The 25,672-nt window shown below is 40.5% G+C and overlaps 1 protein-coding gene across 1 annotated transcript in view; it reads right to left on the bottom strand.

Moving 5' to 3' along the window:
* The window catches only part of ATP8A1 (ATPase phospholipid transporting 8A1), a 223,768-nt gene that overhangs the window by 20,278 nt on the left and 177,818 nt on the right, over nucleotides 1–25,672 (bottom strand). Inside the window, exons 28-32 of the mRNA XM_040624838.1 lie at nucleotides 25,494–25,616; nucleotides 22,022–22,100; nucleotides 16,612–16,673; nucleotides 15,204–15,260; nucleotides 14,170–14,277 (exon numbers count right to left, since the gene is read on the bottom strand). Of these exons, the coding sequence (XP_040480772.1) occupies nucleotides 14,170–14,277; nucleotides 15,204–15,260; nucleotides 16,612–16,673; nucleotides 22,022–22,100; nucleotides 25,494–25,616 (429 nt within the window). The remainder of the gene's footprint in view (nucleotides 1–14,169; nucleotides 14,278–15,203; nucleotides 15,261–16,611; nucleotides 16,674–22,021; nucleotides 22,101–25,493; nucleotides 25,617–25,672) is intronic.

Genomic DNA, 25,672 nt, shown 5'->3' with positions numbered 1-25,672 from the left:
CATCTCTAGCTACACAGGTGTGTTTTATCTTGGAAGGTGCCCATGTTCACTCTCATCCTTGGGCCCTTCCATCTCTGACCTCCTGTTTATTTAACTTTCACATCAGCTGGCACCTCCTTCCTTACACTTGGGTGAACTGACCCTACTCTGGGCTTCCATTTTGGGGGCACCTAGCACCCATTTTCTAGGTGCTCCTTTGTCTTTCAGTTAGACCATAATCTCTGTAAGAGGAAGAAATGTATCTTGATGAGTTCTGACAACCAAAGAGCTTAACCACCAAGCAGGTGCTCAGTAAATGACTGTTCGATAAATAAGTTCTTACAATCCAGTGTTTGGAGAGATTGAAAGTTGAAAACCCCAGACCTTTGGGACTCTCTGCTCCTAGACGTGGCCATGACACTTGGCTTGGTTTTCCTGTATTCTGGCATGGAGTTACCCTGGGAGCAGCTATAACTAGGTGTTTATGTGATCTGGGGAGGGGGGAGAAAAGGTTGATCCAGGTCCTTAACCATCCTTTTTCAACATAGGCTGTATTTTCTTTTAAAAAAGTGGAGCAACAGGGGCACCTGGCTGGCTCAGTCAGTAAAGCATTCAACTCTTGATCTTGGGGTTAGGGGTTCGAGCCCCATATTGGGTATAGAGATGACTTAAAATTAAATCTTAAACAAACAAACAAAGCTGAGCAACTTGCATTAAAAGTAAGGTATGTTAAACCACCCCTCCCCCATCTGAACCAACAGAAATATTTCATTGAATCAGGGAAAGTAGGATAACTGGAAATGATGTAATTTTGGGGGGAGTCAGGAAAGGATATAGAATGGGCAGGAAGAGAATGAAGGTCTCCTACCAACATTAATGAAGACTTTTATTAGCTACATGAATACGTTGCAATGTCAAATAAAAAGAAGAATATGTCATCCCAGTCTTCCCCATCTCAACAAACATTAACTTTATCCTTCCAGCTGTTCTGGCCAAAAAACTTACGAGTCATCCTTTCTCCACCCTTTTCTCCCAAACTGCACATCCAGTCTTTGGCAAATCCAATCTGCTCTACTTAAAAACAAAATCCACATCAATGTTCAGAGCAGCATTATTCACAACATCTAAAAGGTGGAAATATCAATAGATAAATGGATATATGAAATAGATAAATGGATAAACTACATACAATGGGATATCAGCCTAAAAAAAAAAAAAAAAAGAAATTTGGACACATGCTACCACAGATGAACCCTGCTAAATGAAGCTAAATGAAATAAGCCAGACACAAAAGGACAAATATTCTATGTTTCCATGTATATGCATTATGTAGACTAGTCAAATTCAGAGACAGAAAGTAGAACAGTGGTTGTGAGGGGCTGGGGGGAGGAGGGAATGGGGACTAATTGTTTAATAGATGGAGTTTCAGTTTGGGATGATGGAAAAGTTCTGGAGATGGATGGGGGTGATGGTTGCACAACACTGTGAATGTGCTTAATTACCACAAAACTCTACACTTAAAAATGTTTAAAATGATAAATAGTAAATTATGTACATTTTATCAAATAAAACATGTTTAAAAAATTAAAAGGATTCTAAGATCAAAATCCTCCTCCCCCCAAATCCAGTCTCTACCCACTTCCTAGCCCTTCCACCCTGGCCTAAGTTCCCACCAGGTCTTCTGATCTCTGCTCAAGGTCACCTGCCTTCCATGACCATCCCACTTAAAGTAGCACCCCACTCCCACGTTAGTACTTTCTATGCTCTTTCCTCCGTGGCACTTGCTACCATCTAGCGTGCTCCAGAACAGACTTAGATAAGTGTCCCTCTCCTTCCCCTGTCCCTTCCCTCGAGAGTATAAGCACCCACGGGCAGGAGTTTTCTCTTTTGTTCACTGCTGTATCCCCAGCAACTAGAATAGTCCTTTGACACGTAATTGTGGAAAGAATAAATTATTTAATCAAAGTTAAGTGTACAAATTAAGGGTAAAAAAAAAAAGACTGGACTAATATGTTAACAGTGATTACCTTTGGATAGTGGGGCAGTGCTGTTTCTTTCCTTTTGCCTCTATTTTCCAAAGTGTATTTAATGACTCTAAGCTACTCACATAAATCAAAATTCTGAATTTTACCTTAAAAAGCAGAAATATCATAAATTTTTGCTGATATGAGAAACATTCAAGATAGCTATAATAAAACCACTATTTCTAGTCAGACCCTAACTTCCCTTTCCACATTTAGGATTATTTTCCTAGGCTCAGTTACAATCATGCAGAGAAGATGTATTGTCTTTTTCTTTTTCCCCAAATTGTTCTCTAATTGGGAAGAAGGGGCAATTCAATAGTGATCCTCCCAATCAGGAACATGGTATGTTTATTTATTTAACTTGTTTTCTTATATTTCTCTCATTTATCTAATTCTCTAGCTTTCTTCTCACTCACCCCATACATAACTGGCCACAGTCTCTCCTGTTGTTGCTGTGAATGGGACCTTTCATTTTCTTTGTGTAGGAGGGCTTATTTTTGAAGACTTAGGGCTTTTCCAAGGGAGTTAACAAGTTTTGGAAAAAAAAATCCAAACACTTATTATATATAGCTTACATATCCCATTACGTGCTTCTTAGAATTTGGCCAGTAGGGTGTCAGACCCAAGAGTGTAATAGTTCTTTCTGGCCACGGCGCCTTTGAAATATCTTGGTAGAGCAACCCTGTCCATGCAGGGGGCGGTCTGTGTGACCGTGTGGGGATCCTCACATCTCATGACTTCCCACTACTTTTTTTAAAGCCATTCACCAAGTTATGAGCTCACTTAACATCTCTTGCCTCCTTCTCTTTCTGGGTTAATCTTTTTTTTTTTTTTTTTGTTGCAGAGAGAGAGAGAGAGAGACAGAGAGAGACAGAGCACAAGCAGGGGGAGTGGCAGGCAGAGAGAGAGAAGCAGGCTCCCTGCTCCTGATGCGGGGCTCAATCCCAGGACTCTGGGATCATGACCTGAGCCGAAGGCAGACGCTTAACTGACTGAGCCACCCAGGTGCCCCGGGGTTGATCTTTCTGGTGTCCCCTGGAAGCATCTTCTGAAATCATTTTCATAAAAAAACTTCAGGTTTTCAGGTTTCTTTTCATACAAAATTTCTGGGTCTTTCCAACCACACTATGGCTCTCTTCTCCCTCCCGTGCCTCAGTGCTTTGTCTCTGCCCTGTCAGCTGGACACTTTTTTGGAAAAGGTAGACTCTGTCCCTCTGCTCCACTTTCACTGCCATCTCATCCAGCCTGTTACTCACGTGGTCTTTCCTCCGAGTTCCCTTTCTCACTTCCTACTCTCAGGGGCTGGGAGAGCTGATGCACTGCGCCTGGGGTACAAGGATACCTTTTGGTATCTTGAAAGCTGAAACTCACAACTTTAACATCTATATTTTTATGGCAAGATATAAATTTTATATAAACAGAATAATATTTAGTGTCTCAACATCGTGCCTTCTCCTGTCAACACAACCACTGATGTATGGAAACTTCGTCTTGGCTCATCAAAATCAGTGTTGCTTTCAGACGATACCGTGCTACTTGAATTTCAACTTGCTAACATTTCTGGAAGTGTCTTTGTGTCCAAGGCCTGGGAAGCACCAGGGTGTGACATTGCCAGGGTCTCTAAGTTGTGTGAGCCTTTCCCCAGAGGCTCAAGCCTTTCTATCTCAATTAATTGCGGTACCTGGGTATGGGGTTGAATTTGGAGTACCTGGGTATCACTGGGGCAGCACTAAATGGTGCATCCCCACTACTTTGTACTTTAACCAGAGACAAACTTCAAGCTCCTAGAAACTTTGGCTTGAAGACATGAACTTCCACTGAAACCCTTCAGTGCCTACATATCTTGGGTAGTCTAGCTCAAAACTTCCCTCTGATAAAACCCAAAGACAGAGGAAGGCACATGCCAAGTTCTATGTTCTGGTGTTTATCACTGAGAAAGGTCTTCGATGTCTTATTTTAGCTGAAAAAAATTCTTGCAAATCTTCAACTATATCCTATTATAGTCATGTCAAAATTCAAAATGTTTTTCATCTTTACTCGTTTATTATTAGTATTGTTAGTCATGTCCTCTGACCCAAATCTTTATTCTATGGTCTCAGGTACTTTCTAGAATACTCTGTATTTCATAATGAAAAGCCATCCGCCATGGTTTAAAGTAATGCTGTTAATGACATTAGAGTAGCTTTCTGTGACCTAGTCTCTGCTTAACTTTTCAATTCTAGCTCTAACCGTTCCCTACCGTGGCCACCCCAAGCTCCTTCTTTGCTTGGGCTGTTTTCTGCTTGGGAAGTCCTTCTCCCACTTGCCTTCTTGGATAGCTTGGGACCAGAAGTACCAAGAAACCATGCAAACTATAGCCTGGGGGTTGAGGGGCCCCTCCTCTGCTAGCCCCTCGGCATCCTGATCACAATAATTAGCATCCCCCATTATAATTACCCCTCGATCTGTTTTACCCACAAGACTCACCCTCCTCAGGAGGACTCTCTTTTTTCACCTTATGAGCCACTGACACAGAGGCACTCTGTAAATCTCAGTTGTACTGCACTGACTTGGGCTCTGCTACAGGATGAATTATTAGTTTCTCCATAAAAACAGACAAGGCAGAACACCCAGAAAACAACTAAGAAGGGTGTTTCAAATAAACTCCAGTTATGTTTGCAATTATTCCCAGAAGCTCTTGATTACTCAGAGACAAAGAAAAACCTTGGCCTGGCCTATTCCAAATAAACAAACAAAAATCTTAGAAAAGATGCAAGTTGTTCCAAATCATAGAAAAAATATGCAAATTAGATACTAGCTCTCGGTATTTATATGCTTTTTGCCCCCCATGGACATTTCTGGATGGTGGTGAGGGGCTGAAGTGGGAGCGCTAGGTCTGAGGGACTGAGAACTGATATTCAATCTAGCTGTATGATGCAGGGAACAGCTTTGCATCTCCGCCCTCTGGCAAAGGGAAGAATGAGAAAAGAAATGACTAAGAAAGATGCTCAGAGGAAAGGGATGAAGAGTTAGTTAGTTGGGACCTGAAGTGAGAAGTTAACTTTTTTTAAAAAGAAAGTTAAATTTCACTATATACCAATATATACTGAGAACTGAACATGCAAAATCATCTTTCTGAAAAGGAACCAGAGCGCCAGGATATGTGTGGCTCTGAAACTTTATTTCCTAGGGATCTAGTTCCCAGAATAGTGAAAATAATTGAGAACAGAATTAGTTTTAATCTTCCTTGTTGTGCTATTTAAAAAACTTACAAGTAGAAAAATGAGGGCAGAATTAGTAACCAAATATTCTTTTTATTATAAGAAATATAGCTTAAAAGTGTTATGATGTTCCTGGACGAGTTGTGTAAGATAGAGTACATCATCTCAGTGCTCAACCTGTTTATTTCTTCTGTCATTCCCGCAGTTTTTTTAGAACTTTGTGTTGGCTCTTTATCTCAAAAACCATCTCAGAAAACATCAATTGTTCGATTTCTAGTAATTCAATCTGTGAAACATACTGACCTATATCTCAGATTGTAGAAAGTTACTTTAAAAAATTTTAAATTTATTTTCCAGCTTTACTGAGATATAATTGACACATAACATGTAAGTTTAAGGCATAGAATTTGCTGATTTGATATGTTTATAAATTGTAAGTACCACCAGGGCATTAGTTAACACCTCCATCCTGTCACATAATTACCATCTCTTTTAGGAAATTATTTTTAAAAACCTCAAAAAAATCAAAAGCACTTAGCTGTAAGAAAGACATATAAAGGCTGTTAAATGGCTTATGTTGAAAAAATTACTAACTTTCATGGTAAAAACTTTTAGTTGTTCCCCTAATATATCCTCCCTGCCCTTCTTAGATGCAAACACTTGATTCTTGGCTGGACACTTTGTCCTCTAGCTCAGACTACCTTCCTCTGGCTCTCTAGTTGTAGCTATGTATGGCCATGTTACTAGCTCGCGGCCAATGAGATCAAAGTGGAAATGTGGTGGGCAATGTCTAGGAAAGAGCATCAAAGAGAAAGGGTTAATCTGTCTTCTTCCCTTTCTTGTTGGCTGGAATGTTGATTAAATGGCTAGAGCTGAAGCAGCCACTTTGGATTATGAGGTTGGCAGTGCAGCAAATTGCAGAAACCTGGTTCTTGATGACTGTGCAGCTGCCACACCAGCCTTGGACTGACTGCCATCACCAAACTTCTTTTACATGACAGAGAAACAAACTGCTATCATTAATCCACAATCACTTTTTTTAAGCATCAAAAAATATGCCAAAAAATAACTTGATTCAGATGGTACTGCTAGGAAGCCTAAGTGATAACATGGAACAAAGCAGCTTTTGACCGCTCACTGACGATCTCTTTATTTTACTCTAACACAGAATGCAAGAATTGTGTTCAATTATAAGCTTTACTGAAGCAGATCACACAGTGACATTCGTGGTTTCCTTTCTGGGCCTTTCTGATGGAATCCCTGGCACGTAACTCAGAAACAAGCCATGCTGGTCTTATGAGCGAGAATGCCGAGCTTTCAGGGGTGATCTACCCTCTGCCCATCTCACCTCCTCCTTTCAGCACTCTTTCCCATGCTCTCTGTTCCAGCATTCCTGCCTCAGAGCACAGACACCTGTTGGTCGTTCAGCCCTGCAATGCTCTTCTTCATACATGCATCATTTTGAGTTTCAGCTTAATCATGCCTTCTTCAAAAAGACCTTCCTGGGGCAGCCATTGTCGTCCTGCCACATATCATAGCACCCTGTTTTCTTCCTATCACTTTGTGAAATTACCTTTAGTCATTCATCCTTTAGTCATTTGTTAACTGATTTTTTATTGTTTCTCCCTCCCATTCCCTGGTCCCCTCAACCTATATGCTAATGGGGATCTGGCCTAATTAACCCATTACCTGGCACCCATTACGCTCTCAACACATATTTAAGAAATGAGTGGATGCAAGAATGAGTTGACTTTAGAGAACAGGCAAATTCTGACATACTAACAGCAGGCTTTGTTCAATTTCCTATGGTTTGCTCAATTTCCTATGGTTTGGTTCTGCCATACCGTCTCTTACATTTATGACATCAACATCCCATCATTAGCAATGAGATCCCTAAGGGTAAGAACTGATTCCATTCATCTCTGCATCCTCCACTGCCCAACACAGAGCCTGGCATATGTTAGACATTCAATATAGGTTTGCTCTGTGTTGTTGTTAAAGATGCTGTCTCTACAGAAAGCCAGCTCTCACAACGACTCTAAAGACGGCTCTAACTTGAAAATGTCCTGATTTGACATTACAGTTGTCATATCCATCTCTCTCTTTGCTTCTTAGTGTTTTTTTTTTTAAGATTTTATTTATTTGAGATAGAGAGCAGAGCGAGAGAGAGAGAGCAGGAGCGGTGGGGAGGCAGGCAGAGGGAGAAGCAGGATCTCCACTGAGCAGGGAGCCCAACGGGGGTCTTGATCCCAGGACTCTGGGATCATGACCTGAGCTAAAGGCAGACGCTTAACCGACTGAGCCACCCAGGCGCCTCTGTTTCTTAGTGTTTCTACGCAGGCTTCTCTTTACAGAACGGGCTGGAAAGTGGCTATTCAGTCAGCTGCCTTAAATACTGTGGAAGTCTGGCCTGTCTCATTTACTGTCGGGGCATAAGGCCTGTTGACCAACAGTGTGTTTTGCTGGATGGGCTCCCAACTGTCAGCTCATTGAAGAACATCTGACAGACTTCAGGGTAGTTGTTCCCTCTAGGCTACTTGGCTAAGCACAGTAATCTTGGATGAAACTCCGTTGTATCATAACACTGTCCCACCCCATTGGCAAGGGCTGGTCTTGTGACCAATAAATTATGACATGCTATCTAGGTAATTAAAAGCTGATAGATGAATAAAGACTATTTTAACCAGGAAATTCCTCATATGTAAAGTAATTTATTGTGTTGGTCAAGTGGGCAATAGCACGATTTAGGAAAATCATATCACTAATGTAGTTTATTAATACCTTTCCTACAGGGGTGACACCAAAGAGTTTAACAAAGATTTTTATTGTTTTTCAGAGAGACTTTACAAACCTCAATCAAGAGATCTGAAATTCTGTAAAACACATGCTTGTTCCTTAACTTCAATTTCCTTCGGTAGTTTTATAGATCCCCTAGGCCAGGGAGAGCAGAACCAGATGGTGCTTTGGAGGACTTTACCGTGCACGTCTGCAAAGCCACGATAAATTTAAAAGTTTTGCCAATACTAAGCTGCTGGTATTAATCGTGATATGAAATGATCCTTGATGTATGTAGCTTGCTTTTTGGTTTTTAATCTGGTGTACTAATCATAGTGGCTAAAATATTTTTTTCTGGAAATTAGAAACAAAACAAAACAAAACCCAGTAACATCATCTAGACAAGTCGGAAAAGCAGGCTAGCATATGTTTATATAACATAGCACTTCTCCCCAGGGTCTACCTTACCCCATAAATTGTTGTACTGGTGTGAAAAAATACAAGTCAGGTCTGAAAAAAAAAAGCCCTTCTCTTAAATCACAACCATATTTGTGAGAGGAAGACAGCGACATATTTAAAGTCGCAGTTGAGCCTGTCGCACTATTTTTTTTTCTTTTTCGTCTCCTCAGTAATTTCTTATTGTTGCATGTTCTACCTTTGTAAAATCCACTGCCCCCCACCCTGATGTCAGCATTCCCTCGTAACAATTAAATATGTCAGTAATTCCTGTTACTGGGATACTTGTTAATCATTATCATTGAATCATTATTCTGGACAGAGATGCAGAATTACTGTAATGGAAACAAAGTGCAACGCTATAGGAAGGAATGTTCCTAAATGGCAACACCCTGCCCACCAACTGAGAGCCACCCAATCTGGCTCTAGCTGGAGTCACCGAAGACCGCGTTCAACTCTGAGATATTTCGGGAACAGATTTTTGGAACTTCGCGCATGTAGAATGTGCTGAATTAAGGGAGAAAGAAATGATCTGATGGTGTGAAAAGAACCCCCGATCAGCGGGAAATGAGTATAGGTCCCTGAGGACGGCTGATGATAGAAATAATTCCTACAGACAACAGGCTGCTTAGTGTACCAACTGGATGCAAGTGCTTTGATGGGTGTCGCTGACACGAAAAAGGCATCTCACATCTTTAAGACCGATGAGGCTGCGAGGAAATGCCTCTATGGAGAGGGATGAGAAAAGGGAGAGAAGAAATGTAAAAGGAACAGAGGACAGTGTGTAAGGAGGTTGAGGGCACAGACTCTGCGTTCCAGTGTCAGCTCACTCACAAGCTGTGTGACCTTGAGAACTGTGCGTAACCACTCTGTGTCTGTGAAGTGTACAGTTCGCCGTGTTGTAGCGAATGTCCACAGTAAAGGCAAGGAAAGTGCGTATCCTGGTGACTGGCCTTCAGAAAATGAGGCCCCATTACTATCGGAGTGGAAACGGGGCATTCTTCAGTGATAATGGGATGATTGTGTTTTCATTTTCATAAACATTTTTTTTAATGAGATGGGTATTTATCCTAATATTGCTGTTAAGAAGACGCAAGTGGCTAGGATATGAAGTGAGATGGAATTTCTATAAATGTGTTAGGGAGTTAGGTAGGTGTTGAAAAGGGAGAATTAAAAATTTGGGTGCTTTTGAAAAGAGATGGGAACATGTCTGTAACTGGCTAACTTAGGGAAACTGACCAGGGCCATGGGTATCCGGGGAATAGCAGCTAAATCAGGGACATCAGTGGATTGCAGGGAAGATGGCTGCAGGAAGGAAAGAAAAAAAAAAAAAAAAAAAAAAAAAAAAGAATTTCCTACCTGGAGGTATAGAGTAGCAAGGGCCCCAAAGAGAAGGTATTTAGATCCTTAAGATGTTAGAGGAAACCAATGGATTTGAAAAGAAGACCTGGGATGAATTCTCTAGGCCACCTGCTATCACTTTGCCTACCACAAAGGTTTATTATATGGATCTAAATAAAACAAAGAAAGCTGGAAATCACACACAGTGCCTGGAGAACACAGTGTGTGCATAATAAACGTTGGTTCCCTTCCCACCCCCTCTCAGTGTTGCAAGGATTTTCTTTGAACACATTGAGAGAAATAGCTCTATCTTCAGATGGGGCTGCAAAGATGCACTAAGAATGTAAACTGGAAAGCACTAGAAAAGCCTGATCTATGTGTGAATGTGTATCCAGCTGAATATAGAAGCATGAGACCTGTACTTGTAAGTTGCCTAATTTGTGTAGAGTTGGCACCCCGAGACCCCGTTAACTAGAGCAGAGCAGCCTGTGCCCTTGCGACATTTCCGATGCTCCTCTGGAGGGAACAGACTGGAGAGAAGCGCACAGAGATCTGAATCTTAGGAGCCAGAAGGCAGCCTTGCAAGTGCCAGTGATAGATTCTGCAAATGTCACCAGTGGCCAACCAGCACAGAAAGGGGCGGTTAAATGGGCCCAGCATCCTGTCACGACATCACGACATATTGCATCTCTAGATGTTTGAAAGATGCTCTATTTGAGCCAAAATGGGCCTCTGTGTTTTCTCGGTGTCTCTGTTTTCTCATCTGTAAACTAGTCATAACAAGTTTGCAGTGAGGATCCAGTGAATCGAGGAGAAGCACATCCTGACGAAGTTCACGGACGACAGGATGGGGTCTGCCTTGCTTTCTTTTCCTCTCACTTCTCCCATCCAGGTTGCAGGCAAATCCTATCTGCTTGACCTTTAACGGGGATTCAGAATCTGACCGCTGCCACCGCTGCTGTTGCCTGGCCCAAGCCACCATTATCTCTCGCCTGGGTGACCGGGATAACCTCTTAAATGGTATACACCACAGCAGCCATGGTCCTGCCACGAAAACCCAAGCCAGATCCTAAAATCTCCCCCTCAAGTCCCTCCAACGGCTCTTGATCTGACCAGAAGTAAAAGCCACGAGGCTGTGCAGGGAGCACGACGGAAAGCTTGGCTCTCAGTCCCCCTTGCCTGAGTGTATTTTTCTTTATATACTTATGTCTGTCTATATATTTCGCTTAATTATTTTGTTCTCTTCCACTAGAAAAGTAGGCTGAGAAGTACATGAGTTTTTGTCTGTTTTATTCACAGTGTCTAGAACAGTGCATGACACATTGAAGAATCTCAACAAATAGTTGGTGAATCGAGGGAATGAATGCATATAAAGTACTGAGAGACGTTCCCGGGATACAGTGTTTAATACATATTAGGTGTTAATGGTGATATTATTCTCCCCCGATCTTGGTTGCCGTTTTGAAGAACTTCTGTCTTGCTGAATGCTGCATAGTGTATCACCCTCCAAAATACCACCTGAACTGGGATGGGGGAGCGGGGCTGCTGTTTTCAGTCTTACTCCATCTCTAATAATTCTGTACTATCCTGTAGGCCTTTATGAAGGTTTTAGGCAACCAAAACAGATGTACATATTTAATTAATTGTTTTGTTTTAGGAGGAATTGCTGCCACATTAATACAGGAAAAGAACTGGAGTCCTAGGGTACAGTGTTGGGATCAGAGGGTGAGACTCAGCAGTGGTGGTGACAGAAAGTTACGACACACCACACCACAAATCCTGTGGAGTAGCCTTAAATCCTGGGGGCTGCTGTGGGCCATGTTTTGTTATGTGGATTACATAAAACATGTCCGGTTGAGGAAGGCTAATATTTATACTGACCCTGATAATATTTATAGTAATATATTACCCTATGTAACACTCAGTAATATGTGTAATATATAACAGCATTTTGCTATGAAAGTTAACAGATGAATAAGTAAATTTTATTCAACATGGCTGGCCAATTATACATACACACACACAGATACAAATATTGGTACATAAATACATTTTGCATATATTCGCATGTTTGTGCATATGCATGTGTGTATGTATCTGGCTACACTCTTTTTAAAAAGAGTATTTTGTTTATTTATTTGAGTGAGAGCAGGGAGAGGGGCTGCGGGGAGGGACAAGCAGACTTGTACTGAGTGTAGAACCCACCACGGGGCTCGATCCCAGGAGCCTGAGACGATGACCTGAGCCGAAACCAAGAGTCAGCCGCTTAACCCACTGAGCTGCCCAGGCACCCCTGTATCTGGCTAATACTCTTGATTGAAAAATAGAATTTTAAGCTTAGAAAAATGCAAACCTATGGGTAGTTACTTCTTTCTGAAATTAACTGGATTATAGAACTAGTGACTCTCTACACAATAAAAAGGTCCAAAAATGGGTGTTGCTACAGATATTTCTTGGGACCTATTACCCCGGGCCCAGGAAATGGTAAATGTAGACTATCTACCCCTGAGGATCTGAGCGGCGAACTTGTTAAACCCTTTCTTGGGAGGTGTTGTGAGGCTCATTTGCACACATACACATATATCAAAACGCTTTGTACACACTAAGTACTATATAAATTTAAAGTATTTTCTTTGAATAAATTCATCAGACTTACATTTTGGACAAGCTAGTCAAGCCTACAGGTATATTAATCCATTCTTCATATTTTCAGTGGAGCCCCAGCTATTTAAACATTATATTCAAAGAATCAGTAGTAATAAAATAACAAGAAAAAGAACCCCTGTTAGCACTTCCCACTGTATATGAAGTGAACAGAAACGTGATGGAGTACTGACATTCATTTCACTTTGAATTAAACACAGCATCACTGCAAGTCCCAAGAGATGATATTAAGTTTTGTGTTTGGGTAATACCAGGAATTCTACAGGCAAGGGTAGAATTATATTTGGTTGGCAAAAAGCCAATCAAACTTCACACTTGTTCTAGAAGTAGGTGGTCAAGAACTCTGTTCTTGTCATCAAAGCTGTTGGCTACAGTTGCTTAAACTATTTGAATCTCAACATCTTTTGTTTTGAAGCTAACACATTAAGAAATGAGATAAAACGAGGTCTACTGAAAATGACGTTAAGTTGAAATTAACCACAGGGAAAAGCAGGTCCAGTCGGACAGAGCACATCAAATAGACACAAAGAACAGAATTGATTTTCCAAGTGGCATCTTCACACATACATGGTCTGTGGTTTTATTTCTTCAGGGAAAAAGGGCTCAAACCAAGGTAAGAAGGAGGTGCTTCACCCCTTTCTGTTTTCCTCAAAATACATGCTGTAAATCTTCTCGAGTTCACAGGACATGTTTCAAAAGAGGCCTTCACTTTTGGTGGAAGGAAGTACTTGCTCCTTGATATGTCTGGTTTTGCTGTAATAGTATATAATGCCTCTCTCTAATAAATTTAACCACAAAATTTTTTTTTAAATGTGTCTGCATTCTGCTAATTTATAAAAAGCAGGATGCTGTCAGATAAAATTTCATGAAAATGATCTATAAACCAGACTGTCAAAAGTGAAAGGTACTCAGGCAGTACTTAGGGGCAACAAATCCATGGAAACCACTGGAAAGCTTTCCTGCGGCTGTAGGATAACGATGTTCTGTAACAGAGCTCACATTTCCTTGATTTGCAAGTTACTGTGAGGTCACAGGAAATCCTGAAATGTTTTCCACATTTTCTTTTATACATTTTATGTCAAATTTCCTGCAATTGAAATCATAAACCCTCCTACTGCTGGAATCTCTTCTGAAGGAAAGGAGATCTTGTGACACTCCTGCATGAACACCTAATAACTCAATTCCTACCAGTGTAACAAGAAACTGAAAGACAGGATTGAAAATGGACTGTGATAAGGCCGAAACGTCAGATGCCCTAACTTGTTCAAAATGAAAACCAAACCGGTATCATTTAAGATGACTCTAAAAAAATGCATTTAATCCAGTGACAGTAGATTTTCTTTAGAATAAGAGATAACAGAAGAAATGATAGACTGTCCCAAAGACATAAGCTCACCATTTCCCCAAATCTCTTCTCCAAAATGTATTTGTGGATTTATGGTCTGATTTTAAATGGTATCTTCTATATGGAGATTCTTAACCTGAGTCAAGCCCCTGACAACCATATTTTATGGTTCTAGCTATGCTTATGAAAGGGTACGTCGATTTAAGTAAAATGTCCAAGTGTGAAATCTTCTCTCAAGATTTATCCCTCGCAACTGTGGAATTTAAAAATAGCTTTTAAAGGGTTGACTACTATTTTAATATAAACCCAAGCTGGACAATTACGTCTCGTTAATGAATACCAATTTTTACGACGTGTTGGCTCATGAGTTATTAGGACACATTACCTCTCCTGACATATCGGGGGCCATTGGAACGGCGGGCCACAGAGATGAGTAGATGCCAAAAAACACCACCCAGAGCGCGATGCTGCCCCAGATCGCGATGTGGCTGAACTGTGAAGGAAGGAAATGCGAGTCAAAGACGGTCAGGGAGACCGCGCGCACACGCACGTGCTAACGAAGCTTTCGCAAGTGCCCTTATTCATTTTTCACTACACCCATAAAACAGTCTCTGTAGGAATTTCTAAATAATGACGCGTGTGTGTTTTAACTGGATCTTTCATCAGCGCTGATGCTAATGTCTTCCCCAACAGCTAGGATGTTTGCGGTACTGGCATTTATAACTGCTCCCTCTCTACCTTCTTGGGGGGTCTCTCTCCTCTGACTTTCCTCTTTTTTCATCTGCTACCATCTTTAACCTTTATTTCTGCTCTGCGCGCTCTCGCCGGGAGAGGCTAGACACCACTTGTGAGAACATCACCTGTACGTCGGTGACTGTCCAATCCAGGTTTCTTGGGCCCATCTTTCCCCTGCGCGTCAAACTTTTATTTCTTTTCATGTCCTGGGTCTCTCTACCTGGATGGGAATATGCGTCAAAGCTAATGTTCTCAAATGGAACTTGTTTTATCCAGACTGGATATTTACAAATGTCCGAGGACAAATCTTTTGCTCATATGGCCGGTTTTCGTAATCGTTTTCCAATGGGCTTTCTGCGGAATGTGTCTTGTGACACACTCTACTAAGAAAAGATTCTTAGTCAAGCTTGGAAGCCTCTCTCCTTCCTGGGATATCCACAATAATATATTAAAGTCTCTGAAAATCTTGTGGTCAATAAACTTATGTGAGTTTTTGTTTTTACTGTTTCCAAACTAGACAAACTACAATTCCCAGTTCTCCCCACTCCACGGAAGACCCCTCACAATTACAACCCAGGGAACGAGGGTACAGGGATACATAAAGTTAGAATGAAGAACAGTAATGTTCGTGATAACATGTAAGTAAATGTGACATGCTGCGGTTGTGGTTAGAGACGTTCTTACCCATGTCCAATACGATGTCTCCAATCCAGCTTTCAAACACACGGTTATCACCACAAACTAAAACAGAAGGGAAAATGTTATGCTATTCCATAACTGTGTTAGTCCAAATGGTTAAAAGTGAGGTTTCTAAAGACCAGGTACTACACTGTGAATGAGACTAGGGGACTGGTCGATTATTCACAACTTGCCTTATATGTCAACCAAGCAAAGAAACAGATGAACGAGCCGGGGGGCTGTCCATGACGGCCGGGACCGGTCAGAACAGCCCATGAGCAGCATCCCACTGCCGCTGCCATCCCCGCACATCCTCCCAGTCCATCCACAAGGCTTGCATACAATTGGTGAACCGTGAATACACGTCTGCAGTAACCCGGGTTTTCAAGCTTGCTTTAATTGTATATCATCTGTAATACTTGAAGCTCCTACTTTCCGAATTTGAAGGATAAATCCTAAAAGTAGTATAACTGGATATTTAGAAACCTAAACACTTACTCTGTAACCTGACTTACTTACCAACCCTACAGATCAGGATACAGAGAAGCCTGTTATACCGTCCATGATATACACACCCATTATCATCGTGGACCCTGCTACTGGTTCTGAAGTACGGGAACTAAGTTTAATGAACTGCCCTGAGTTTTCCAGGGGGTAGCACAAGGATTAACTGGACTTGTCCTGGAGTCAGACTATTTGTGCTCAAGGCTCCACAATTTATTCGATGTTTCGGTTAACGTCGGCTGAGAATTCAGCTCTGAAGGTTGGTAGTAAACTTGCCAGACACCAACTATGTGACCTCAATGTTAGTATCCAGGTAGTGCTTTTGACTTCTAAGGGAAAAGTGGTTTTAAAACCTTTTTTGGCCCTTTATGGGAGGAACGGGCTTGCACTCATATGTGTGTGTCCTCTGTAAGTGTTTGGAGAGTGACTTAACACAGTGGGTTCCATGCCTTGTGTGGATGGAATGTCCCCAAAGAGTGATTTCTCTCCCATGTTAGTTATCATGGGACTCTAGAATCATTACTGGTTCAACACTCAAGAACAGTACGATAATATTTGCCATAAATTCAGGAAAGCAAAAAAAAAAAAATATTAACAAGGGCAGTAAAATAAAAATGAAGAAAAAGAGACAAGGAAGAGAAATAGGGGAAATGGAGGGGGTGCCAAGAGGAAAGAGGGAATACTGAAAATAATGGCAACCAAAGACCTATCAAGTCAGTGAGCTTAAGTGGTATATTAGTAACCTAACATAAAATAATCACTTAATAGTCTAAACATCTTACTTCATTTTTAAAGAGAAGTGCAAACAACCCTATATTCAGAAATCCCCACAGTTAAATTTGAAAATAAAATGAGCATGTATGAAAGGATTTGATTTTATATACAAATTAGGCAAATGCTCTGTACTCACCGTGTAAACAAAGTTTCCCAACAGCAGATAATCGGAGGTTTTCCCATTTCCAAATACATTACCTGCATCACAAGAACAGAGGCTTATTGGAAATGGAGATCAAAGAGATCCTTTCAGAATCCTTTCAAAGATAAATCAGTTTATAATTGTTGGACAAAAGAAGGGGAACCAAGTGTTACACAATGGAATCAAACTAGGCTAATGAAAAAAAAATTGTAAGAAGTCTCACAAAGTTGCTACACATGTGGGTCACAAATTACAAACAATTTTCCAAGAGCCAACAGGAAGGAGGAAACCTGACTTGTTAACCAATTCTCAGGATCCATGAGGTGGGAAAAAAAATCAAACTAATAGTTCAAGGAAAGCCTAAGTCTATGGGCACCGAGACAGGAGAAGACATCCTGAACTTTGTTAACAATATAGATGAGGGTTTTAGGGAGCCCACTTTCTTTCCATGAAGTTGCTGGCATCAGACCAAAAGGGATTCATAAATGCAAATCACAGAAGACTAAGGAACACCAATATGGTTCTAGGCATAGGTTTGGCTGAATTTAGGGGCATATTTTAAAGTATTCTGTTATCCAGCAATGACTAACAAATGTGGCTTCTGATGAAGGGTGTGGTAGCTAACAAAAATCATGATTAAATCATGATTAAATCATGATAAAAAAAATTAAAAATAACTGAATAATTAAATCATTGGCACAATGGAAAAATTTAAAACCCATGGCATATGCAGTACAGTATTTTACATATGCAAATATTCAACAATATTTATTCAAAATCTCGTAAGTAAGGACAAAATACATTAGAATAAAGTATGGGATGAGACAGGCAGAGTGGCACCGGTATGAAGAGAAGGAATCCTCGGGTGAGTTTGGGAGACACAGAGCAGGCTTGGTTCTGAGACTAGTTGTGTCATGTTGGTTTATAATCAATCTCCAAGGGAACTCAGTGTGTTTACTTAAAAGAGGGAGTGAAACTACCTACACCCTGAAGGGGTTTTGATATTAAAATGAGGTTTCCTATGGAAGGCACCAAGCATAGTGCTCCAGTGCTGGGGGCCCGTGGCAGATGCTCCAGGATGGGACCCCACCCCTTCTAAAGTTTTTGGTTAGAAGTGGTCAGGAAGGGCTGCTTAACAGCCCAGCAACATAGGAGACTCCTTTTCTCTGCAGTGATATGCCATGATTAAGGATATAGGATTTGATGTGCTATGTCTTTTGTTTTTAATTTAATTAATTAATTAATTTGAGAGAGAGAGTGAGAACGAGAGAGAGAGCGGGGTGGGGGGCAGAAGAGGAAGGAGAGGAAGAGGGAAAGAATCCCAAGCAGACTCAGTACGGAGCCTGACACGGGACTTGATCCCACGACCTTGACCCGAGCTGAAACCAAGAGTCAAATGTTCAACCGAGTCTCAGTTGCTCCTTGAGGTGTTATGTCTTTTGAACACACTATTTACAAACTGCCATTAATCTGAAAATTTCCATACAACCAAATTAACATACTCAGAAATCTATGAAATACCTGAAAATATCGCATGATCACTTCCTGACTGGTCCTTTAACCAATGTATACAAGTTATCAAAAATAATCATATTGGGGTCCAAGCAAGCCTTCTGGTCATGACTGGTTCATCATGAAGAAGCCGAAGAGTCATTTCAAGATCACATTGAGAATGAAAGTAAAAAGCCTATTGTGGGGTCTGTCAGATTCAGCATATGGACAATTCAGATAAACCATTCATTCTCATGCTTTCTGGTCTCTAGACTCCTTTACACTTAGAAATTATTGAGGACCCCAAAAAGCTTTTGTTTATGTGGTTTCTATCTATCGATATTTACCAAGCTAGAAATTAAGGCAGACTATTAAAAAATATGTATTGATTTATCTAATGATAATAGTAATAAACCTCAAACATAATATAAGCAGATTTTATAAACAATATTTCCCCAAACAAAAAAGGTTAGTGAGAAAATTAGCCTTGTTTTATATATATATATATTTTAAAGATTTTATTTATTTATTCGATAGAGAGAGAGACAGCCAGCAAGAGAGGGAACACAAGCAGGGGGAGTGGGAGAGGAAGAAGCAGGCTCATAGCGGAGGAGCCTGATGTGGGGCTCGATCCCATAACGCCGGGATCACGCCCTGAGCCGAAGAAAGACGCTTAACCGCTGTGCCATCCAGGCGCTCCTGTTTTATATTTTTATAATCTCTTTAATGTCTTGCTCAAGAGAAGGCAGCTGGATTCTCATATTCTGGTTGAAATATATGAGGGAAATTCAACTTCACGGAGAGACGGAGTTATAAGAGGAGTGTTTTAATAATCTTTTCTCCTGAGTGTGGATATTCTTTGATACTACATCAAAACTCGACAAGTACTTTCTTAGAGGTTATAGTGTGGAACCTGAAACTGTATCGCTGAACTTTTGGTACTCTATGACATCAAAGTCAATGGCTCCCCTTGACACTTTGGGTGGATCTTCAACTCATGCAGAATTCTGTAAGCTCATGAAAGTAGCTGGTGCAGCTCACAACTCAAATGGTCCATGGGGCATCCTGCCCAGTACGACTCTCATTGGCGTGCGGAAGGGCTTTCTGCTCATTTCCCATTTTGTCACACAGAATATTAATGAGATGTGCACCAGGTTTCAAGATGTAATAAAAGTCTTAGTTTTACAGCTTCTTCGAGGTCATTCTTAAGTGAGACTGGCTTTTGTTGCTGTTTTAACGTGGGTACATGGCAAGGAAGAATATAATGCTCACTAGGACAGTGGTATCACTACTTGTGCTAAGGTTACCAGCAGTTTTAACCACCCTTGCTTTTGTATCAGCTGTGAAAAAGAAAAATAATGCCTGGATAGTACTAAACAAATTTTGAAATTTTGACTTCAGGTGCCCCAAAAAGGTCATCATGGGTATTTATAAAGGTGTCTACAGGCTGTACTTTGAGAACTGCTGAAGCGAGTGAATTAATGCATATTTAGCTGCATTTTATATACGCTTACATTTCTTGTGTACCCCATCCTTTCAAAAGTAAAAAAAAAAAACCCAAACCTCTCCTTATTGAAAAATTAAGAACAAGGCTAAAAACCCAACAAACCCCTCTACATTCGAATGTTAAAACATAATTGATGCCATATGCCATTCACGTCTTAAGAAGAGAAAGCACGTGTGTTCGGGACTCAGCTGGATTTGGGTTCTACAGGCGGCACCTTTCACGAACTGCTTCTGCTGAAGGCGGCGGGCTTGGGCAGCTTCCCAGACAAATGCAAAGAGAGCCCTAGGATCTGCTCCCCAGGAGCTGGAGTTACTTGAGAATTCCTTTCAAACCCTGTCACTGTGAAGGCATTTTACATGCTATTTGGCTTGAGATACTTTTGATATTAAATTTCCTTTTTCTATTTTAGAATGTTGAAACAGCAAGAGATGGACATGCCTAGCCTTTCATACCTATATTGATTTTGCAATTTGAAAATAAACTTTACCTAGAGAAAGTATCTAAGGTCCTATATTATACCCTAGATTTCAATATCCCATGGCTTGAAAGAGTGGAAACCATCTAAGTGTCCATTAACAGATGAGGGGATAAACATGATGTGGTAAATCCATACAATGGATTATCATTCATCCATAAGGAGTGAAGCACGGAGTCATGCTGCAACATGGACGAACCAAGGCCACATATTCCATGATTCCATTCTTACGATGAAATGTCCGGAACAGGCAAATCCACAAACAACAATTAGTGGTTGCCAGGGACGGGGGGTGAGGAGCAATGGCGCGTAACTGCTAATGCATGTGGGGTTTCTTTATGCGGTGATGGAAACGTTCTGGCACTGGATTGTGGTGAATTTGTACAATTCTCCGAATATACTAAAAAAACGCAACTGAATTGTACAATTTAAAAGGGTGAATTTTATGGCATGTGAGTTACATCTCAAAAAAAAAAAAATCCATTGTTGTTCTCCTGGCCTGCTAGAGTCAATAGGCTGTATTTTTTAATTGGATTTTCTTACCACTCATTTCCATGGCTTAGAACAGGAGATGTATGTAGTGTACCGGCATAGAAATTAATAAAGAAATGAGATGAAAATCTCATTAGGACACGAAGGGCCCTCCCTCCCTGTAACACTCAGCCCAAGCAGGCCCCGCGCTCCCATGAGCTCACTGACAGGTTCCCGAGTGCTGAAGACTAGCTAGGCACTGTTCTAAGCCCTGCAAACACAACAGTGAACTACACTGACCATTCTCCGCTCTTAGGGAGCTTTGATTCTAGCAGGGGAAAGAGACAATAAAAAATGAGCAAATGCATCACACCCTGATAGGCGAAGATACCCTAGAGAAGATGAAGGATAATGAGGGAAGCAATGGGAGCAGAGGAGACAGTGTTGGTGGCTCTCTAGCAGCACCAGCCTGAGGGAGTGAGGGGGAGAGCCAGCTGGACTCTCTGGAGGAGGAGGAAGGAAGAAATGTAGGCAAGTGGGACAGGACTATGCCAGTGGAGGGATTAACTACGGTGAGGGCTGTGCATTTCGCTCTAAACTGGACAGACAGAGCACCTGCTCTGATTCACATTCTACAAGGATCACCTTGCCTATGGGGAACACACTGTAGGTGGGCAAGAAGGGATGGACAGCACGCTCTTCTGTGGGCAATCGTTCACTCATAGCCAGCGATGTAACTGTGCTTCTAAAGGACAGACAGACCCTCCGGTGGAGTGTCATGTTTTTAATTCCTGTAGTTTGGGAGCAGAGGCATGGAGCAGCCGGCTGCCTTCCTCGGGATCTCAGGGTAAGGTCTGCGCCGGGGGACACAGCATCCCAGGAAACCTCTGTTGTCGACTGGCTACTTCATCATTTTTACGGGCATAGGAAATTCACCATGCTCCCTTCTCTCAAAACTGACAGAATAAAATCACTCCCTCAAAACAAGCAGAGGAAAAGCTTCCACTCCAAGATGAATATAAGAACATATTAAAAAATCTCATTCAAAACATCAGCTCACATATACTTGAAAACACTAGCATTTCTGATTGGGTTCAGTATAAAGAGCTTGGTGCAAGCCTCGTAGGTATAATAAATGGACTACATAAAATATTAGCACTATTGTCTTCAAACTATACATCAACAGAGGGGAAAAAAAAAAGAGCCCTAAAATTTAACTCTCTGCAAGTTTGGAAAACATGAGAAGTAGAGAAGAAAGGCTTTGCATATATTAAATCACTTTGCTCCCGAAGGAATAATAAAAATCTTTAAAGTGTGTACAGCTTTTGGATGCATGTATTTTAGGTTAAGGAAAACAGCATAAAATGAAACTGCTATAATTTTTAACCTATATTGACAATGAGTTATTTTTCTAAAAACGTAAAAAGTCATCTCTTAGCATTCATATCCTTTCTACTTACCATACTGAAGGGCTTTTAGTGGAAACCAAAACAGAATAACTGAGTGGAAGAGGCCATTTAAACAATGAACCCAGAAAACCTGAGGGAAAACAAAAATCCATGAGAACCATTTGCGATAAACTAGCTCCGTGAACTCTGACCTTTCTTTTTATCTGTGAGCTAGATTCACAAAACGTGTTTCTGTCGGGCCACCACTGTGAATTAATAGAACTGACAGACACTTTCTGCCTCTTAGACCTTCATGGGTCATTTATTTATTTTTATGTTTCTCAAAATGTTTTTTCAGCTTCACTGAAATTTTTTCTGCTTTTTAAAAAGTATTAAAAGTTTAAATTTCTCCCTGAAAAAAAAATAATATTTAAAAGAAATGTAGATCCTGCAATTCTTTAGGTGGGACTATTTTCATAATTCTCGAGGAAGAATAGACTTTTGAAAAGACTGTGATTTGGTGAAATCCCTACTTTCTCTTTCCCATGTGCAGTAAAAGTATATACTTTTCGACGGTAAGAATATAATGCATTCTCTCTCCCCCACCGCACTTCTCTCCACACACACACTACATACCAAAAATAACAGGTATACCATTTAAGTCCTATAATTCCTTAAAGCGCTGTCACTATTACTGAATTTATAAAAGGCTTCCACAATTTGTAACCTGTCAACATCAAACTTCCTACAATTTATAACATCATTGAATAGTTATTACTTTTCTATATCTATTGTATTTTAAGAGCAAGGGAGCGTGTATTACTGGTACTTTCTTTGTAGAAGGGATGTGAAAGATTAAGTTATAGAAAACCTGTTTAGAATTCTTATGGCCCTTTGAAGAGTTGCAGTTTTGTCATTTAAAAGTGCTTCTTGCAAGCAAAACTTTTGCTAAATAAAATTGGCATGTATTAATAGTTTTAAGCTGTTCAAACAACAGAAATTAAGTTGCCTGCCTCCCAAAATTTTCCACCGTGATCTCAATCTCCTTTGTTAGTTCACCCAGCCACACTGGATTGTATGATCCAATTTACGCTCCAATACGTTACACATTTGAACTTGTGTTACTCATTAACCTTTGTCTCTTCTCCTCACTATGTCATTACCACAAGTTTTTATTTGACAGAAAGCACAGGTGGGTGCAAGAAAAATTAGTTCTACTTTTCCATTTTCCTGACCGATACTTATTGTCACATGCTAATCCTTTAACCCCTGTCACGACCTCAGAACCTCTGACCCTTTTTACCATAACAAACGTAATCATCATCATTCAGAGCAACAATGCTTCTACACTGGGGACCCACAGCAACTGCTGTGTATACAACTATGCATTTTGTTGCCATTTGTCCCTGAATTTTAAAACACTTAGAAGGGATTTAATCCCAGGTTTTTCACCGAAATCATTAGAAAATCCACATACGCTATAAAAAAAATGGTTGGCAACTTATGTATAAATATTCAAAGGATAGAGAAGTTGCATAATCCATTTGGGTTGATCTGATGACTTTTCAAAATGCATGGGCTCTGCAGATAATGAAATACTTTGTAAACAACAAAAGAACAACAAAGGACACAAGGAACGATGCTTCCACATTAAAACTACAGACTGCCTTTTCCTTGGCCCCAAGACTGTCCAAGTTGCTATGTGCAAAGGGTATGAAAAGATGTGACTTTCCAGGAATGGCTTAGGATAATCCTGTGAGGATCAATTCATGTTTATAAGCAAGAGTACCATGGCCAAGTTTGTGGCTGGGAAGTTAATTCTTGAGAAAGCATCGTGGAGCCTGAGCTATGGTAGACCGGATATTGTGGCTGAGGTTGATACAACTGTCCAGGTCCGTGAGAATTACTGTTAGTATGCCAGCAGGCCCGGAACTTTCTCAGCTCTCAAATCACCTTTTCAGGAAAACAAGAGTTCATAGTCCATTGTATCTGCCCTGATTGTGTCTTACCATCACTTGAAAATACCCACCACAGATAACAAAAGACATTACAGCAAGGTGGTGCAATTTAATACAAACTGGACATTATAAATAAATTTCAAAAAAATCCCAAAACGAAACATTAAAAAATAAAAGCACAGATATTGTATATTGTAACTACTAATCGTTTTAAGAGACCATTAAAAATACTTCTCAGAACCAATGGTCTAAGACACTTCTCAGCTTTTTTTTTTTTTTTTTAAATTAACCAAGTTCAGTTATTTAAAATAATGCCAACAAGTTGTGTGTGCACACCTGGACACGCACGCACGGTGAGTTCAGGAAGACCTCGTCTCAAAAGACAAGTAACATCCTGGCTATTAACTTGGCACTGTCATTTACAGCTTCAAGGAGCTGAAGCACCTGTTTGCTTTATTCTCTTGGTAAACTGAGAATAAACATCATCTGAGAGCTTTGCAAATGAAGAAACATCAAGAATAGTAAGGAGGGCACGTATTGCATGGTGCACTGGGTGTTATATGCAACTAATGAATCATCGAACTTTATATCGGAAACCGGGGATGTACTGTATGGTGACTAACACAATATAATAAAAATCATTAAAAAAAAAAAAAAAGAAATATCCTACATTAACTGTCCTAAATTTGAAGCACTAATTACATCTGATTATTAGTAACACACTAATAAACATGCACTATATTAGATGGGAAAAGTTCTGTGAAGGTGTATTTTATTTGTTGCTTTTATTATAGCTTCAAAGATGGCATCTGCCTTGACTGTTACAAAATTAAACATTTTTTTCTTTCCGAACAGAACCTTCAGTTACTAACAAATGCCAGTGAAAAGACTTTGGAATCTAAATTTGGAGGAAAATTAACTATGCAGAAAATGAAATGTTTTCGTTGTTGGGACAAATAAATACCATGGACCCCAAGGGATGACAAATAGTCCACAGGGTGTTATGTAGGATATAAACTCAGAACGTGATTTTTAGATAAAATGTTAGATATTTTATCTTGTATTTAAATTTTTATGGCTTGGAAATACTGAGTATCATGACTAAATGAGTTACTGACCAGAGACTACAATGCAATCTAATATTCTAATGAGGTCAAAGTGATTTCACAAAACAGAAAATTAATAAAGAATGATATATCCTCCCCACTCCCCCACCACTTTACACATGGAAAGACAGACCCTGTTGGTCCTGGATGACCGACCCCTGCGAGGAGTGAGACTTTCCCCACAACACCGCAAAAGACAGAAAGTCTGAGGGCCAAAAGGACGCTCATGTCTGTCTTTCAGACCCAATTTACTGCTGCCTGGCAAACCCTAGTGAACTGTGGTTATGCGTTAATTTTATAAGAAAACAAACAAATAAAAATCCTTCTGAGTCCATATCAGAACCTTCGGCAAATACGACCTGTCACAGTCAGAACTCTGGAGTTTGCTTCCGTGGCTTTGGAAGACCACATGTCCCAGGGAATTAAAACAGAAGTGAGTCCCACTGCCTACCCCAAACGTGCCGGGCCAGCGCGTCCTACCTTGGTGTTGAAGTCCAGGGCATTCTGAGACGTTTTGTATAATTCAGGATACTTCAACATATTCTCTTTTCTGCATGATCTCTCAAATATTCCGAGAGTTAAGGGAGGCATTGCTGTAAACATCTAAAGGACACACACTGGTCACTACTCCAAGCAGCTTAATTCAGGGCGAACCTTTA

The sequence above is a fragment of the Ursus maritimus genome, unplaced genomic scaffold (genome assembly GCF_017311325.1).
Source record: "Ursus maritimus isolate PB19 unplaced genomic scaffold, ASM1731132v1 scaffold_8, whole genome shotgun sequence".
Lineage (NCBI taxonomy): Eukaryota > Metazoa > Chordata > Mammalia > Carnivora > Ursidae > Ursus > Ursus maritimus.
This window is presented reverse-complemented; position numbering and strand designations above follow the sequence as displayed.